General features: G+C 29.3%; 1 protein-coding gene across 1 annotated transcript; it reads right to left on the reverse strand.

Annotated features, from left to right (window-relative positions):
* Window positions 1-3,588: 3,588 nt before the first annotated feature.
* On the reverse strand, window positions 3,589-7,598 carry LOC111378456 (protein PEROXIN-4-like). Its single transcript, XM_023001654.1, has 6 exons — window positions 7,451-7,598; window positions 7,171-7,225; window positions 6,166-6,285; window positions 5,966-6,094; window positions 4,528-4,657; window positions 3,589-3,912 (listed from the first exon to the last, which is right to left on the reverse strand). Exons 2-6 carry the CDS (start codon window positions 7,174-7,176, stop codon window positions 3,824-3,826), a joined length of 474 nt encoding a protein of 157 aa, XP_022857422.1. The 5' UTR covers window positions 7,177-7,225; window positions 7,451-7,598; the 3' UTR covers window positions 3,589-3,823.
* Window positions 7,599-19,829: the final 12,231 nt, after the last annotated feature.

A 19,829-nucleotide genomic window follows, 5' to 3' on the forward strand; every position in this document is an offset into this window, starting at 1 on the left:
TATCACTGAGTTGTCAAAGAATCCTTTAGAATTTTTGAAATTTTTGAAAGAATTCGTAGGCAATTAAATTTGCCTTGTAGCTCTAAATTGAGCAGGTTTTATCTTGAGTTATAGGTAAAGAGAAAACGAAAGAGAGTGTATTTGTATTTAATTATACTAGTTTCCATTTTTCTACTATGACCAATTCTTTTGGAATTATGACACAACTTGTGAACTATGCACTAATAAATGTGACCCGTGACTGTAAACTATAACCCGTGATATTGATACAATAGCCTGTTGACCAGCTTCTCTTGAATTTGTGACCTATGAACATTGATTTGTTACATGTGATATTAATCCAATAGCCAATAACCAGAGCTCTTGGATTTGAGACCTGTAGACATTGATATGTTACCTATACAAAATGACTTGTAAACTTGAATTTGTGACATGTTATCAGTGTAAGAACGTGTGACATCTAATCTGTGACATATACAATATGACTTGTAGAGCATTGCTTTGGATTGAACCTCCACTATTACATCATTTTCATCATCTCTTCTCTTTTACTTATCGTTTTAATATTTGCGCTTATAATTGGAATTAATCTATTTAGTCTTTACTTGTTTAAATTTAGATTAATTCTTCAAAAAAGTTTTAAAAACCAACTCAACCCCTCTTGGTTAGTTATTCTTTCGCTTTCACAACCATCGCAAAACCAGATCCAAAATCATTGTATAACCACTGCAAAACTAGAATCGAAATAAGAACCGCTCTGAGTGGATTCACAACAATATCTTTACCACTACCTTCATTTTGCGATCCCTGAGACATCTCCTGTCAGAAGATTTATTATTTGAGAGTATGTTGCCATAGTGAAACAACTCTTTAGCGCAGTGATAAGTGTGTTTTTGCACACTTATTTAGATCACAAACATAACTTAATTACAAGCAAAATGTTTAAATTGTGATTTAATCTCATCATGCAATGTAGGTGTTTCTATGGAAATGGTGGAATTCAGGAGAAAAGAGTTGAAAAATGACTAAAATGGAGCAAAGTGATAGCTCAGGGACCAAAGTGCAATTATCCAAAAGATGGTCCGAAGGACAAATCAAGAAAGTGAATGAGCTAAGTACCAATTTGGTGGTATTATGAGATGATGGAAATAAAAGAAACAAGCAAAAAGGACCAAAATGATTCAAACTGAAAGTTCGGGGACCAAGTTGCAAATAATCCATAGATGATACGGGAAATGGAATGAAGATTCAAGAGTGTTAGAGGTCAATCGGATGAGGAAAGGAGTCAAAGAGGTGAAATATGATCGAAATATTATCAAGTATCAACTTTCAGGCGAAAAAGCTATGCTCGTGATTTTTAGCCTCTATTTGAGATCCATTTTTGGAATAATAAACATCAGAATTTAAGAAAGTCTATTTCTATCAAATATGTCCAATGAACTTTGAATCACTTCAATCGAAGATCAGGAAAAAAAGTTATGATCAAAATACTAAAAGATGTTTGGCGGAAAGAATAGCATAACTATGCGGTCGCATAGTATAAACTCTATGCGGTCGCATAGAAGCTTCCCGAGAATTTTTTCTCAAAATTTTTTTACTCTATGCGACAGCATAGAAATGTACTATGCAGTCGCATAGGTATATTCTGGGGGCCGATTCTGCATTTTTCTTATACGACCGAAACTCTTTTGGTAATCTAATTTTCACGCGATATAAATACCAAAAGACGTCCAGAAAGAGGCAGAACGTATTGGAGGTAGAAGAACACTTCTTGGAGAGGATTTTGAGCGCAAGAACGAAAATTTACACGAAGAGCTTCAAGATTTCTCAATATTTGATAATTCGGTGATGTCTTTTATCCAAAATCTGATGTATTCTTTTATTTTAACCATGTTAGGCTAGATTTTCATGTGCTAGGATTTGTGATGAACCTTATATTATGAATCCTTAATTTTGAATTTTATTTATTTGATGTTAAAACATGTTTTTTTTTAATTGTTGAATGATTGGCATGGATTTTATTTTCTCTACAATTATGTGCGCAATAGTTGTATGAGATTTGTGGCTTGTTTTACCCTCGAGAGATGGAAAATAAGTTAGACATTATGCTAATTGTCGTAAAGTTCGATAGGGGATAGAAATATACCGCTATACTTTACGTGATCTTTAAGTATTCATAAATCTTTAATGTATTTTTATATGTTCGCATCCGTCATAGAAATATAGTCGGATCGCATGTGAAAATAGGTTTGATTCTACTCGAGAGAGATTGTTAAACAAATTAGGAATATTGGTCTTCATAATTGAATCGTGTTGTCAATTTATAAAATTCGGATTAAAGAGGATTGATATAAGGGGATTCGGAATCCTAGTACGCATTTCGTTATCACATTTTTATAAAACTTGCATTTTGTTATAATCACGCATTTAATTTAGTTAATTTAGGCTTTATATTTCTAAGTAAGTTATTAAATCATAATTTAGTTAACAAAAATATCAAGAATTTCTATTGTTTCGGTTAAGGCAACGATAGATAAAATTGAACTAATCAATCTCTGTGGGATGATATTCGGACTCGTTTAATCTACTTTATTACTTGTTAACGAATCGTACGCTTGCGGTAGTTTTAAATCGAAAGAAATAATTTCGTGAACACGCAGCTCGGGTGACGCCACTCTCAAATGCCCTCACGCACGTGCTTCTTTATGTGCGACGGTGCTCTCCACTGTGTTGTAGCACCAGTGGAGAGAGAATGGAGGTAGAGAGACAAGAGAGAAGGTGTAGAGAGATAATGGAGAAGATAGGTTTGGAGTGAAATTTCGGTCGGGATGAGGTGGAGTGTGGGAGTGGGTATATAAATTTAATTTTATAATATTATTATTTAATATTAAAAATTGAATTATCACCTGATTTTTATATAAACAAACTTTAAACTTAATTTTTGAAGTTGAAACTTAAAAAACCTGCTTTCCTTTTATTAATTGTTAGTCAACATTGGACGTGCAATGCATGTTATTATGAAATGCTTTAGAAGTGCCATAAAAATAATATTTGAATATGCACCATTGGTAATTAATTTAGATTAATATCAGGAAATTTATACATAACAATGAATGTTAAATTATATATTTAATTTTCAGCTAAGTAAAACTGAATGTTAATTAACATACATGGACGTTAATAATGAAATGCATTTCTTATATGTGAAATTCTAATTAACTTATAAATAAAATTAATAATACTAAATACATATATGGGGATGAATATTAATTAATTGTGAATTAATAATAGAGAATTCATACATTAATTAAAATACACAGGTAAAATGAATATGTCAAATGTACATGTACATTAATGGTAACTAAATAATTAAATAAAGTAAATACGTATTAAAAATGAAAAGTAAGGTATTATTGAAACAATTGAATTATAGAAGAATTAGAATCGTCCAAAAAATAATTTTCGCTTAATGTTATATTTATCATATTATAGATTTTCTAATCACCGACATTAATTTCTTTCGATAATACAATAGCTTTAAGTTTTCTCTTTACACGTTCTAAATGAAAAGGTGAATTCAGAGACTTCTAAATTTTCTTACAGGACACTTAAAATCTAAGACCAATTCTGCATACACCTAAGATTAAGGTTTGATCATATCTGTTTAAAGAATCTATACAAGAGAAAATATGATTCTCCTTTTGTAGTATTAATAGACAAGTTTCAAGCATAGAATCGTAACAAGCTAAATAGATCCAAGAGCAAGCAGATAATCGATATATCTGATTATACATATACTGCACGAAGATAATGACTCATCCCTTCACCCTTTCTTAGGCATGGCAGCAAGTCTGGTATACATCCTTGCCATTGACTGGTATCCTCTGATATCACCAGAGCGAAGAAGATTGCCTGTGAAAAAGGAAGGATGAAGCATCAGCCTTTTCAAACATCCCGAGAAAAAAAAGGACGAAAAAGGAAAATTAACAGAAAAAGGCACCCACACACAGCTCAATAGTAACAACAAATAAGAAGGAGAAATGAAAAGTAAAACCCGAAGAGGCGGAATGATAACGGCATTTGCAACTGTTATTTACAATGATAGCTTGCAGAGGATAAACTACATATAAAATGGAAAAAGCGATATTTATGGATATCAGGACTCTCTACTTTTAAGAGTTTTATACTTCAAAACTTCAATAATCCAAATAAAAATTTCTGGTTTCCGAACCACAACCACAGGAAATTTCTAGCTGCATATGCGATCGTTAGTGGCAACAAATTTCTCGTGCGAGCTGCTTCCCAATGGCTAATCAGCCGGCTAATTTTCAATTAAAAAAATAAATAAATAAAAAGGTCAAAAAAATAGTTAGCCGCTTGGATAAGTTTGTGGGGGCGAGCCGAGAACACCCCTAGGGGGGAGGGTGGGGGGAAGAGAGAGAGACGACCCAACAATGTGAGGGTATAAAGTTGAAAAGAGAGACATTATTCCCACCAGTTTGAGAAAGGAACAATGCATATAATTACCAGAATCACAGTTGAGTGGACTATCAGGTTCTGGATGGGCCATCAAGGCGATTATAGCCCGACAAACAGATTGAAGTGTCCAAGCTGGACTCCATGCGTTCTTCAAGATATCAAGGCAAATTTCACCAGTCTGAAAAAAATAAAAATAAAAAAATAAGAAAGAAGCAAACTAGTCAATAACAACTAAACAAACGTATCCCTCCATATACACAAAAAAGCAAGAAAGAAAAGAACCAAACAAAAGAAGATCTAAGCAAGCATATCAATGGTACTACATTAGCACAGACTTCTGGCAACAATATTTCTCTCTATCCTACATCATTGAAAAGAGATTGAATCGCCTACATTGACCCATCAATATGTCAGCAAAATCTCAATCAAAACTATAATTAAATTACTTAGATTTCTTCTGAGATCTAATGCTCCACTAAGAAGCACACCATCACCCCATGTGTGCACAGAGAGAGAGAGAGAGAGAGAGAGAGAGAGAGAGATGGAAATGGAGTGGACTGTATGACGCCAAAAACAAGTTCAAAATAAATTCCTTAACTCCTACGAATGTAATAAACTTCCAATTTGGGTTGTATTTTAGAAATTATTGGTTCATCGAAAACCAGTTAATATTTTTTAGGTCTAGATTTCCTCGAATAAATCTACCATTCGCTTCTCCTTATTTTGTTTGATTTTTTGCCTTTCTCTACTTAATTATTGGAATGTCAGGATCCTCTCTACTGAAACCACCACACCTATTTGGGAAGAATTAGGGGTACAATGCATTTAATCCAGCTATATATTTCCTTATAGATGTCAGCGATGCATAAAGTAGATGGCAGCTATGTATGACTGAAGACACGGTATCAGCATTCATTTCAGTGATCTACAAGAAGTTAGTTCCTTTGCTTGATTGATACCAGTCATTAGCCAAATAATATTTATCCATTCATCAGTGGAAATGCTCAATTATGTTATATTGCATCAGATATGTCACCAATCCCATAGAAGAGTTCAGCTGGGTGCTGAACGAAATAGAGTATATCTTTAACACAAGATTCTTGGATGGTAAAATCATTGCCTGTTTCAAGTTCTCAGAAAACCACATGATAACTAGAAATAAATAATAAAAGAAAGTTAAGGAATGTTATTGTAAGGTACGAAAAGCATGAGTAGATATATAATATGCTTATATTCAGCACAAGCTCTCCTCGCTACAGTTTAGTATTATCTCACCCAGCTCCTTTCTTATTTGAGAATGCATGAAATTTTGGCAGCAATTGTGTTCAAGAAAAGTACTTTCATACTAAAGGAATTGTATTTCACCCTTCAGTCTCTTAATTTGTTCGTTGCACTTACATGAACCAAAAAATAATAATAATAATAATAATAATAAATAAATAAATAAAAAATAAATAAAAGAGCACACAGCAAAAGGGCGAGTTACCTTAAAATGTACATTTGGATGGAAAATTTTGGTTAAAAACCGGACTTGAGGAGGCTGCAAAGGATATTGTTCAGGAACAGATAATGCCAACTGGAAAACTCCACCTTCGAAAGGAGTTTCTGACGGCCCCTATAAACTCAAGATGGGTTGAGCAACAAGACTACTGCTAAGAGATAACCCTAAAAAACACAGAACCTTACCTTTATAAGAGCTGTCCATTTAAATATGTTTGAATCATCACAAACGAGTTGAATATCAGGATCAGCTACTTTCTCTCTCTGAACTTCTTTGTATTCCTTAAAAAGCCTTGCCCTTGATGCCTATTTCCAAAATATGCTCATTCTCAAAAAAGGACTACCAACAGAGAAACTAATATTAACAAGAAAACAGAATAAATATTACTACTTTGATAACATCAAGACCCGCAAAATGGAACTGAAAATGCTTACAAAAATTGTTTAATTTTAAAACTTGCGAAACCAATACTACAATTCCATGCCCCAAATTGTCCCCTCACTTTTTACTATGATTTTAAACTGCACATGAGGGCCTTTGAACCCATTGGCGAAAAATGGAGCTACAAACATGTGTTAGACATTTTTAAAAAAATTATGGTTATTCTTCTATGACTATATGGGGTTCACCCATTTTCTTATTTAATGTCAAATATATTTATTTAGATCAAAAGAAAAAACCAATATCGCGCTGCACCAATTTAGTACTTCCACAGTGCTCAATCAAACATCTTACCTTTCCTTTCTGAGATGTCCTAATTAACATCCACATTCAGAACGTAAAATACTCTTTGTCCTTCTACCAATTATATTTGGAAACACTTGTCTTCCCAGGTTGATTGTCTTATACATCACGAGGTCCCAAAACTATACAAAATTAAATTTGGGAAAACAGGGTAAAATAAATAAATATTCAAAAATTTTAGTTACCCAAGGTACCATGAAATTCCTGCAAAACCTCTGTTATTATAAATTGAGGAGAAGAACCAAGAACAAATTCAATTTTCTGAATACCCAATTGTAAAACCTAATAGTAAGCAACTAAACATAAGATATGCTAACAGTAAGTTCTAATAGTATCAGAGCTTGCAATACAAAGAAAATATATATAAAAAGCAAATATTCTAATACATAATGACAAAATTCGTCGAAAAGACGTGTAAAAAAAAAATCCAAGGAAACGAAACTAACCTGCATTTTTTGCTCTACAGATGATCCACAGTTCACTTCAAAGCTTAATCAATAACTGAATCAATCGAAAACAATTTATCTTAGAAAAAATAAATTTGTAAACACGACAGTCAAATCATGAAGAAATATGCCAAAGGACAGATTATGCAGCAATCAAACAAGAATTCAAAATCCTTCGAACCGATTAAAATCAATAAAAAAAAAAAACACTGATTAGAACACATTCAATTTAAATATATAATTTATAATGATAAATGAATGAACGAAATAAGAATCTTACTGGAGATCGCGTGAACTTCAGAGTACGGGAGAGAATACTTTCGAACGAAATCCGATTTTGCTTTTATATGATTCGGTGTGGGGCGGTCGATATTTTCTGGTGGTCAATTTTATTCTTTGAATTCAAGCTGATAAGACTAGTCTTTGCCCGTACATATCATTTTTTGAATTCAAGTTGTGCGGTGCGGTACAACTTTTTTTATTCTAGATCTAGACTTCTTACAAGACTAGTCTTGCATGGCTTTGATTATTTTGAAGGTAATGTTTGCGTATTAAATATGTTGAATTATCGTAAAGTACATTTTGTCTTGTACAGTTGTAAAAAAAATAAATAACTTTAGCACAAAAATCCTCACAATAAACTAAGGAAGACAAAGATCTCTAGCAAAACTACATCTCCTATCCACTTCATCACATGAGAATATCTAGAGGTCTTAACCAACTAAATTAGAGAATGATTTCACACATTGTTGGAAATCAAACTTTGTCAACAAAATTTTTAAAACTTTCTCCTCAATTCAGAATTGGCCATTAGATAAGATTGATGCAAATTGTTGAAAAGAAATGTTCAAGTGTAGAAGTCATTAGATACAATGTTTCTAAATTCCTATATTTTGAAAGAACTTAAAAATGAATTAAAAATTGAAGATTTTAGTATTGATCAAAGGACAAAACAACTCGTAAATTTACAATTACTTCAGAAATTATAACATTACTGACAACAAATAGAAACTCATCGAAAATGTGGATGATTGTCCAGACGGAGAGGAATACTTGCTCCACCCATATTTGCAATAATCGGGGCCATCTATGATAAAAATAAATTGAAAACGAATTGGTTAAATGTGGTAAATTAAATCTCATATGAATTAAAGGATTTTTAAAATCTTTTTACCAGAAGGAAAAAGAGACGAGAAAAGACTATAAAGAATCAGGAAAAAAGAGGTAAAAGAAGGTTAAAATTTGTTTATGCCAGTTTGCAAGGATAATAAAATAAAAGAAATGGAATTAGTAATAAAACTTGAAGAAATATTTATAATATTCTTTTCTTTGGTTGGGGTAGAAATTCACATCATATTCTCTTGATATTACTTAATATGATAAATTGTACCTTGGAACTATTCATTTCAATGTTCGACCAACTATCTTCAACTCTCTTTCCCCAGGTGACGAACTGGCCATTGATCGTTGAAGAATTGCGTTTGGAAAAACTATAAATCATGAAAGAAAAGACATTTAAAATTTTGAGTCATAACATATGATGAATGAAATTAGAATGGTTTGACAGAATTTAAGGCACGAAAGAATAATAATATTACTATTGAAAAGGTTGGATAAAAAAAAATGTGAAACACATTTGAATAAGATTTGTTTTTTTAGAAATGAACACAAGTAAGAATATGTGTCACCCGACATACAAATATTTCATCAACAGAAATGTCATTGAAGTGCTTGTGAAATATTTTTTGTTAAATTCAAAAACTAATTGTGAAGATGAATAATTAGAATTTGGAAAATGAATAAGCTAATTATGAATAGGAAAGTAAAATTGCAAAAATAATAATAATAAAAGAACAAGAATATTTAAAGATAAAGTATAAACAATTATTTGGTTACTATACGAAATGTCAATACCTATAAGATTCGGAAAAGAATTTCTTCTCTAAGGAGTAAACTCATAAGAATTCTAAGATGTTTGAGAACTACACTTTTTGAACAAGATATGAAGTGAAAAGATCCCAAACTACTTGTATAAAGAAATGTGAACGTTAGAATTATGTATTGCGAAAAAGTGAGATGAAATAATGCATAAAACATTAGACTAAGAGAAAGCTATTTGTAAAATAATAATTCACTAACCTCATGAGCTTCTCTGATAACACTTTCATCTTTTTTTTTTCCCTAATTGTTTGTAAGTTATTCCATGCAAATTTGATAGCTCCGTCGATGACTTTGATTGCATAAATTCATATAATTTTTCAATAATGGACAGGGAAGCCAAGTTATAGCTCTACAGATGTATGAAAGAAAGGATTTCTTTGTATACAACATTCTTAATACATGTACTGTGTAAGTTTTTAGTAGTTGATGGTTTCACCAAAACTTTTATATTCATACTTGTTCTAACTCTTGATAATGCTACATAAAGTTGACAATAACAAAAAAGGGACTCTGGAATATACAAACCAACAAAATCAAGTGTTTGGCCATGTGATTTGTTTATTGTCATTGCAAAGTATGGTCTAATTGGAAATTGACTTCTTTTAAATGGAATTGAGTTTCGATCTGTCTTAAGAGGTATAAAAAGAATCCTCGGTAAGAAAACATATTTTCCACAATATTCATCAGTTGTGATTTCAGCAAGAATTACATTCTTCTCAAATTTTAGACAAGTAAAGCGTTCCCATTGCATAAGCCTTCAGAAGGATTAATATTTCTCAATAACATTACAAGAGAATTTACCTTAAGATTCAATTCAAGAGGTGGAATACCATTTGGGGTAAACTATTCAAAAAATCTTTCTGCAAACTTTGTTATGATTTCTCAATTGTTTCTTCAAAGCAAAAATTAGTGAAAATTTGACCTGAAATTTTTTCGAGTAAAATTCCGTTAATATGATCAACACATTCATTTGTAGGCGTAAGAATAACTCGATTTGCCATCACATGAAAATCATCAGTATATGCTTCAATATTTGGGAAAACACGATTTATCAGTTTTTTTAGAGACTGAATTTCGTCCTCAAATGGTAGAGTAATACTCTCTGAAAGCTTAATGTAGTTACAAGTATGTTCTTCTTCGCTCCATCTCCAATTCTAAGTAAATAATCACAAAATGTGGGATCCAACTAAGTCATCATGTTCTTAATCAACGGTAGATGTATAAACAAAAGCCATAGTTTAGAGAAGACTAAGCTAGCTTTCAATATATCTTCTTTTTTCCCTCTCGGTACAACTGGTAAAGCTTTTCAAAAATCTCCTCCGAAAACAACCACTTTCCCATCGAAAGGCGAATTGCAATCGGTAATATCTCTAAACATTTTATCTACAGCTTCAACAAAAGAACGATTTACCATGGGTGCTTTATCCCAAATTATTAACTTACACATTTCGAGTGAAGTTCTTAAAGCTGACTGCTTGCTAATGGAGCAACTTACTTCACCATATGTATCTAAATGAATTTTAAATTTAGAATGAACTATTCGACCTCTAAGTAATAGAGATGCAGATACTCCAGAAGATGAAGTTGCTAAAGCAATCAAATTTTGAGACCTCACATCATCAAGAAGTACTTTATATAAAAAGGTTTTAATTGTTCTACCTGGACCATCAATAAAGAAAGCACTATTTAATTCTGATTTAACTTTTTCCATAATCGCATCATATGCAAACTGTTGTTCTTTATTTAAACTCGCTACACAAGCATAGTTTCCTTTGATATCCAAATTGGTCGTCTCCTCTATAATAATTCTTTTCAACCTTTCATCCTCATCTATATTTACACTGAATGGAATTATTCCATAATCATTTATGTTTTTACCCGATGATTCTAGAAGACCACCAATATCCCATAAAGCATGTACTTTAGCAATTTCTGTAGGTATATTTTCATGTAGATAGTTTTCTATCATATAAGCGTTAAATTTATCCCACAGTAATTTTAGATGATTAGGGTTGCAAAGCGTTAGTGTAACAAATAATCGTCTTAAAGAAGTTGGCATTTCGTAAACAATAGCTTCAGATAAATATTCTTCATAATGATTATCTCTACTTAATAAACCATGTAAAAGTGCAGCCTCTCTATAAGCTGTAACAGTTACCCCATTTGAAGTTCGTAAATCAAGAAATGATGTTGGCCCTTGAATATGATTAAGAAGAATGCGGAAGAAATAGCGTTCTCCTTCAAAAGGATTTGCTGTGACAATTCATCCTATGACAATTTACTTCTTTCTCGGAATCCAAATTTTTGTATTAGTATTCTAGACAAAAAGTGTAGGAAAATCTCGATACAACAATGTTTGAGCAAATTCATTTGTTTGAGTTATTCGAAAGAATTCTGTCAACATTGTTCTCTTCGTATTTTCATTCTCAATGATAGTAGATAAATTATCATAACTATTACATGTCACTTGTTGGTGATTTTCCATATGAAGTTGTAAAGAATAAACAATAGGACAAATTTCTGACAAATTAAAAAAAAAATCTCCACATAACTTCAGGTGGAGATATCCATCTAGCAGATTGATAAGCAAAAAATTCATCAATTTCTTTCTCTTCTTCATTCGTGACAATTGTAAAATTAATATGATCGTGTCCTTTGCATACATATTTGTACAAATATTTTACAATTTTAATAGAAGAGCATACTTCAACATTAATGTGACAGTCAAATTTCGCACTTAAATAAGGATTAAATGGCACAATCCAGCGATTATCTAACGTTTGACTTCTAACTTTAACAGAGATGCCATTATTGCTAATCTTATACAATGGATATGAGTTATCACCAAATGTAGTCATGTTATAATAATCTCTAGGATATTTATTTTTACAACCTTCCACAATGACTATGCATATTATGTTTAACAATAATAGAATGAAGATGTGAGTATATATTTTTGTCATGAATTTTACAACATACTATCGTATCGACCTGTCCAACACGACAAATTTTATAGCCAGCTTTAAAAATCAATAATAGATGCTCATGAAAGAGCCCACGTTTTTTAAATTCAATCATATATACATGTGCAACGATAGGGCCTCAAATGTTTTTTTTTGTATAAATCATTTTTTAACTCTTCTAATTTTGCTCGAAATATACGTGTAATTAGATCTGGTCGATTTTGAACTTCATCATTATGCTTTAGTTCTTGCTTAATAACTAGCCAATTTGAATTACATGTCATAGTCAAAAAGATATCTGATTTTCCATAACACTGCACAATAGACATCGCATCTATGTATCTTCTTAGCAAGTCTTTAGGCCCACCAATAAAGGATTGTGGTAGGACAAATTTTCTTCCGATTTTGTACTCTCTCATTTCTCCATTTTCAACACTATCTACAATACCATGATATAATTTAGCACAAATTTGTTTTTGGTTATTACAAAAATAGTCTAATCTAACAGTTTCAATCTTAACATATATATCCACAACAAACTGTTGAAATAATCTACCAGTGTGAAGCAATAAAGACTTATTAGATGGCCTAATCTGTAATTTGTATGAATAGTATTCTCGACAAGAGACCCGAGAACGTTTCTTCATTTAATTAAGCACTGCATGACAGAAAATGTCAAAATTATATATTTATTTACATTGTAGAAAGTAGACCTGTAAAGAAAATATATACATAAACATTCATCCTCTTTTTCAATAATTTCAGATACGGAAGTTACTGTCCTAGGAAAACCATCTAAGTCAGACAGATGGTAAGACTAAAAATATTTGTTGTTGGGAAAAGCAAAGGATATTATAAAGGATCATAACAACTATAATAGTAATGAACGTTATTTGAATCACCAAAATGGGTGTAAATTGTAATGTCTCGAGTTCGAACATTTGTATTTTCATCATCTTCGACCCATACATCAGCAACTTGAGACGCCGTAGAAGTATTGGAAATTCTTTGATCAAGTCCCAAATCGTATCTTATTTGTATTCGATGATCATGCAAATTCATCATATTATTTAAAGACTTAAAAGAATCTACTATATGAATTTATTTTAAGGATTTCAATTAAACTAATCAAAGTAGATTGAACAAAATTCTCCGAAATTTTCATATGATTCTCAACTTCGTTATCTGTATCATAAAAATATAATTGCAGATAAGAAGGTGTGTTATTTTCTGGCATAAGTGGATTTACGTAATTATATACTTGACCTTGAATTCTAAATGTGTAGATACCTCTGTATGATTTAAATAGTTCTTTGTCATACTTTACCCCAAATGAAGTGAATGCAAATGATTATATATCCCCTGGCAATTTTTTTGAATTCCATACATGTAGGTTCTTTAGAAGTAAATAAATTGTATAGTTCGGTTGACGGATCAGATACAGGGAGTTTAACTTTCCCATCAGAACAACAGAAACCTTTACTTTTTTTATATAATTTTTTTACACTACAATCTTTACAAATGTGCATGTCGGTAATACATATGCAATACATGGTACATTTAATTGGTTTAGAACTTTCTTGTAATTCAGTATTACATATGCTCAATGCTTCATTGTTGAAAGTAGAAGGTTTAGAATGATGGTATGTTGCAGGTTCATGTACATGGACAACATGAGAATTATTATTTGTAGATAAGATAGGCTGATTTACTCTTTTACGATGATTAATGAATCCAATTTCAGCTTGATGTTGTCAATCTCTTCATCTTTGATTTCATTGTTGACAAATTAATGCATCATGTGACTGACTTGTACTTTTAGAAGTAGTTTGAGCGTTACAAAAACGGGACTCTCGATGAGCACATGGTTCCATTATGTTAATCAATAAAGGAAGAAAAATAATCAAGTAGTTGGAGCTAAAAATAAACAACAACAACTACATGAAGAAAAAGAAAAACTATTACCATATACATTACATTATACATAGTTTAAATATGAACATTAGAGAAAAAGAATCCATATTCAAGATAATGAAAAATATTAGTAATGTCGACAATATGTAAAATTTTTAGAACCAACAAAATATGGAGTGCGATTTTTGTAAATATATTGTAACACAGATAGCAGAATTCCATAGAAGAAAATTTGTCGAGAAAAAATCAGTCAAATTACAAATATTTGAAAGGATCTTAACTTTTGACCAAAAGTAAGAGGGAAACAATGAAATAAAAAATAGCATTGCACATTACCTGCCAACAGAGAAAAGAAAATGGATTTTAGATGTAATGTAATCTAAGTTGGTACCTGAGAAAATGAATAGAAGAAGGAAACATAATTTTTATCAGAGAAGCTTTAGATAGCTGAAGAGAGAATTCATAAAATATGAAATATGATTAAAAATATTGGAAGTGCATAAGGCGAGTAAATTATGTTACAATTTATTTCATCATCGTTATATTCACAATTGCATTTAATTTTATTTGTAACCAGTTTAGTTATAAGGTTCACATGCGTAGTTCAGGTGAATAAATGAACTGATGAAAATATGTAAGTATAGAAAACAGAGGAAGCATGAATCTAGTTACTGATAGAGGAATAGAGTGTGGAAATCTTAGAAAGATTATTAATAGTAGATGAGACAAGAAGAAAGTTACTCGTAAAATTTGACCTGAAGGATTATTTCGAGCAAAATCCCATCATTTATTTGGGCAATTTGTAGGAGTATATGTATGCCATCTAATTGGGAATTCTAAGGAAGAATATCTCTAAGTTCATTCAGCTGCAAAGATTTGAGAAGTTCTCATTGAACCAATGTATGCATAAATTGAAAACATCAAAATTTGCTTTCTATCGAACAAGCCTTGTCAATTCACCAATGATGTGACAAATTATTAAAAAAGAACACTGTGGGAATATGCATAACAATGCAATGAACTTGATGCCACAAATATTAATAACTATAAAATTTTATATTTTTTAGTTTTTATTTTTGATAGTGTACTTTAGCCATTAGTTCAAGTCAATTTTTACGATAAAAGAAGTAAGCATGAGAAATAGGAGGTATTTTATTATCAGAAGCTCAATCATACTATATGAGTTCAAATCATCTAAGTGAAGCCCTTCTTTAACATTCTCACTAAATTGTCTTTTCAAGAAAACTAAAAAGAAAAATACAAACTCCACAATTTCGAGACTAAATGTATAATAGCCTTCATAATTAGTAATACAAATGCAATGACCACAAACAGTTTCAAAATGCAATGTGAGTTTGTCTTCTCTTTACGATAACAAATCAAATCTTACCTAATAAATTTGAGGTCGACTAAATAAATTCTTCTCTATACTTGTAGATTTAACAAAATTTTATGCATACGAGGAGTTCATAAGAAGAGAACTAATCACAATATGAAAGAATCCAATCCAATTATGCATATTTTAAGCTCTTTACAAGAATGACACTAATGCATCTACAAAAACACACAATCCAAAAAAAGTAGAGATCACAGGAAGGAACACAAAATCAACCTTGATGTGAGCAGTTCATTTCATGTTCAATTTACCTGTCAACACATAAGAAAGAGGGCTATTCTAATTCATAGATACAAAAGGGTCCTTTGCTTGTAGGGTCATGCTCATGCCAAAGAATAACTTTTTATGCAAATTACGCTTATGGAAATTTTTCCAAGTACCCATTAGTTTTTCAAGACCAATCTTTCTACTCCATAAAGCAATTTCCACTGAAAATAAAGGCAAAAACTCTTCTATGGTTAAAAGCAGTAGACTTTAAGCCCATGTTTGGCTCATGTTTATAAACTATTTATAAACATTTAAGTCATTTATATTCACACATTTTAAAAATTCACAATTACCATCTGCTTATCTTTCATTCGTTTTTATCTATCTATTAAATAAATTGTTTATAAAAACTTTGTAAACATACTCTAGATTTTTCATTTTAATTATCAATCTTTATTTTGAGCTAGAATAGACACTCGAGGTTTACATTTTGTGAAAAGATTTGGTCACTTCGTTTAATCCCGTTAAGTTTTCTAATGGAATGTGTAACATATAAGACCTTCACATCAAGGCCACACCTCATACAATCCGTTAGAAAAAAAACCTAATAGATTTCAATTGTGTGACCAAATAGAAAGAAAAGAAACAAAATAAAGTTCGATGACTGATGTCAAAATTCAACATAAATTTATAAGATATAAAAAATTTCCTAAAGAACATTGGTGACCTAGCAAATCAATTACCTGGTCGATCTTTTAATTCATGGACTTACCAAAACATTAATGTTTTCGAGATTTAAACCAAAATAATATTAAGAAGAAACTTATTTATCTCCACATTCTTTAGATAAAGTTAGTTACATAAAATCTAATATGTTCCTAACCAGAGTTTAGTCTAACAATATTTGCGAAAATTAGCAACTGATTTGTAATGAATGGAAGTTAGATTGCCTAAACTTGAACTAAAGATAGAAAATCAAAGAAAAACAAAATATTAACTCATAAACACGACAAGAGGTACCTACAAAAATTCCAGCAATTTAGTACTAAATTCAAATCTGATTAGAATCAATACATGAACCTCAAACATAGATTCAATGTAATAACAAACCAATCAACGTTTCCTCTTTAGAAAACTTGCTAACATATAAGCTTCGCGAATCCACCATAAAAGAGAAGCAAAAAATAAAATCAATTTATCAAGAAAGAACTAAAAAAATCTAGCACTGTTAACGCAATAATCATTTGGAAATTCGAAAAAAAAAATAACAATAACAAAGATCAAACAATTTTAATCACAGAAAGCATAAATTAAATTGAAATATATATATATATATATATATATATATATATATATATATCTGTTTAACATATAAGCCTTGCGAAAATCCACCATAAAAGAGAAGCAAAAGATAAAATCAATTTATCGAGAAAGAGCTAAAAAATCTAGCACTGTGAACTCAATATTCCATTCGAAATCCAAAAAAATAAAAATAAATAACAATAATAATAACAAAGATATACAATTTTAATCACAGAAAGTATAAATTAAATTAGAAAATTATATACCTCTCTGTTAATATTAACACACATTCTGTCAATTTCACGAAATCAAAATTAGAACTGTAGACATAAAAAGATGAAGAAATCACAGTTATATGAAAAAATCCGTTGGAAATCACAACAATATGAATTAAAAAAGTTAGAAAAGATCCCCCTATATCCGTCGATTAGAAATCACAACGAGATGAAGAAAACCAATGCAATAGCTGGATGAAGAAATTGCGATGTAGTCATCTCTTTCTCCTTTTTTTTTTTTACTATCTCAAGAAAGAAAATGGGAAAGCAAAAAAGAATGTAATTTTTCCACCACACACGTTACTGACCACATTAAAGCAACCCACTTCCCAACACATAATGGGCCCACACATGTTGAAAAATTGAAAGTAATTATGGGTGTGATTTGAAAGCTTTTTAACATGATTTAATTGAAAATTTTGAGAGACAATTATGCCCTCACTCTAATAATTAATTTGCCACAATTATCCTCAAATTTATAGTTGACATATTTTCCATGATTGTTCATGTCAAGGGTGAGATAGAATTACCATTAAAGTCAATTTTGACAAGCTAAAAGCATCTCATTTGTATTTGTCTTCCCAATAATCCCTATCCTTAATGTATAAAAGATCCCCATTGTATAAAAGAGGGAATGAAAGTCACTGTCCCTATTATATACTATATAAAGAGGGAAAGGAAGTTAATGTAGCTAGGAATAGTGAATTATTCCATTTTATTACATAGGAAAATTATTTTTTTACTAAAAAATCGTGGGAGCAAAAAACAACGTTGTCTTGTTTTCAATCATTTCTCTATTTTCACATGCCACTTGACTACAACCATTATCTCTAATGCAATATTTCTCCATTTTCACACACAACTTCAATTCATCCAATCAAATATTAATAAAGAAAAGAAAAAAATGATTAACAAATTAATGAACAAAAAAAAAAGAATAGTAAGTAAAAATAGAAAAAAAGGGTTATTATAAAGTTTTTTAATAGAATTGAATTATTTAAAATTAAAAATAAATATCATTTAATTAAATTAAAAAATAGATTTTTATCATAAAACGAAAATAATTAAAAAGAATTTTAAATCGAAAAAAAATATTTATAATAAGAAGAAAAAAGAAATTTTAAAAAAATTTGAAAAAAATAATAATAAATTAAACAAAAGAAAGTTATGAAAATTAAATAAAGAATATATAAATAATATTTAATGAAATTGAAAAAGTAAGTTTCATAATAAAGAGAAAAGAAAGAATTAAAAAAATTTTGAATAAAAAATATATTTATAAATAAAAAAACAACTTTTTAAAGAAAAAATAATAGAAAAGAAACAAATTAAACAAAAAAAGTTATTATTTAATTAAAATTGAAAAAAAATTAAGTTTTATCATAGAGAAAAAAATTAAAAAAAAAGTTTAAATCGAAAAAAATATTTATGATATGAATGAAACAAATTAAAAAAATAAATAAATAAAAATGGAATGTTACTCTCCATGACGTGGAGAGAATGATGGAGAGTTTCTTTCCATAATCTGGAGAGAACTTGGCATTTTGTGGAAAGAATTCTCTCTATAACACGGAGAGAGAATATTTTATTATTATTTTTTTTTTTTTGCTTTGTTCATCATATAAGTATTCTTCTTTTCGATTTAAAGTTCCTTTTAATTCTTTTCTCTTTATAATAAACTTAATTTATTCAATTTTAATTAAATAATATTGATATATTATTTATTTAAATTTCTTAACTTTTTTTTAATTTGTTTTGCTTTTATTATATATATTTTTTTTATTGTTTTTAAAATTTCTTTTTCTTCATATTATAAATAAATTTTTGTTTGATATAAAATTCTTTTCAGTTTTTTTCATTTTATAATAAAATGTAATTTTTTCAATCTTAATTAAATAATATATTTTTTAATTTAATTAAAAGATTTTATAATAATTTTTTCTTCATTTTCACACATCATTTCACTTCATTCAAACCAATATTAATAAAGAAAAAAAACTAAATAATTTAGCAAATTAAAGAACAAAACAAAAAGAATTGTAGGAAAATATAAAAAAAGGTTATTATAAAGTTTTATAATTAAATTGAAATAATTAAAATTAAAAATATATATTATTCTCATAAAACGAAAAAAATTAAAAAGAATTTTAAATCGGAAAAAAAATATTTATAAGATGAAGAAAAAAGAAATTTGAAAACGAAAAAATAAACAAAAGAAAGTTACGAAAATTAAATAAATAATATATAAATAATATTTAATTAAAATTGAAAAAGTAAGTTGTATAATAAAGAGAAAAGAAAGAACTAAACAAATTTTAAATCGACAAAAAAATTACTTATAAATAAAATTGAAATAATTAACTTTAAAAATAAATATTATTTAATTAAAATTAAAAAAACATTTTATCAAAGATAAAGAGAAATTTAAATCGACCAAAAAATTATTTATAATATGAAGTAAAAGAAATTTTGAAACAATTTTAAAAAATATATTAAAAAAAACAAATTAAACAAAAGAGAGATACAAAAATTAAATAAAGCGTATATAAATATTATTTAGTTAAAATTTAAATAATTAAATTTTATCATAAAGAGAAAAGAATTAGAAAGAATTTTAAATAATAAATTATAATATTAATGAAACAAACTAAAAAAAAAAAA

Source organism: Olea europaea, unplaced genomic scaffold (assembly GCF_002742605.1).
Source record: "Olea europaea var. sylvestris unplaced genomic scaffold, O_europaea_v1 scaffold1816, whole genome shotgun sequence".
NCBI classification, from domain to species: domain Eukaryota; kingdom Viridiplantae; phylum Streptophyta; class Magnoliopsida; order Lamiales; family Oleaceae; genus Olea; species Olea europaea.

Excerpts from the sequence above, each read along its gene's own strand:
- LOC111378456 (XM_023001654.1), bottom strand. Across the intron at positions 4,658-5,965 it reads ATCCAAATGTACATTTTAAG|ACTGGTGAAATTTGCCTTGA; the intron begins GTAACTCGCCCT and ends TATTTTTTTCAG. Across the intron at positions 3,913-4,527 it reads TCCACTCAACTGTGATTCTG|GCAATCTTCTTCGCTCTGGT; the intron begins GTAATTATATGC and ends CCTTTTTCACAG.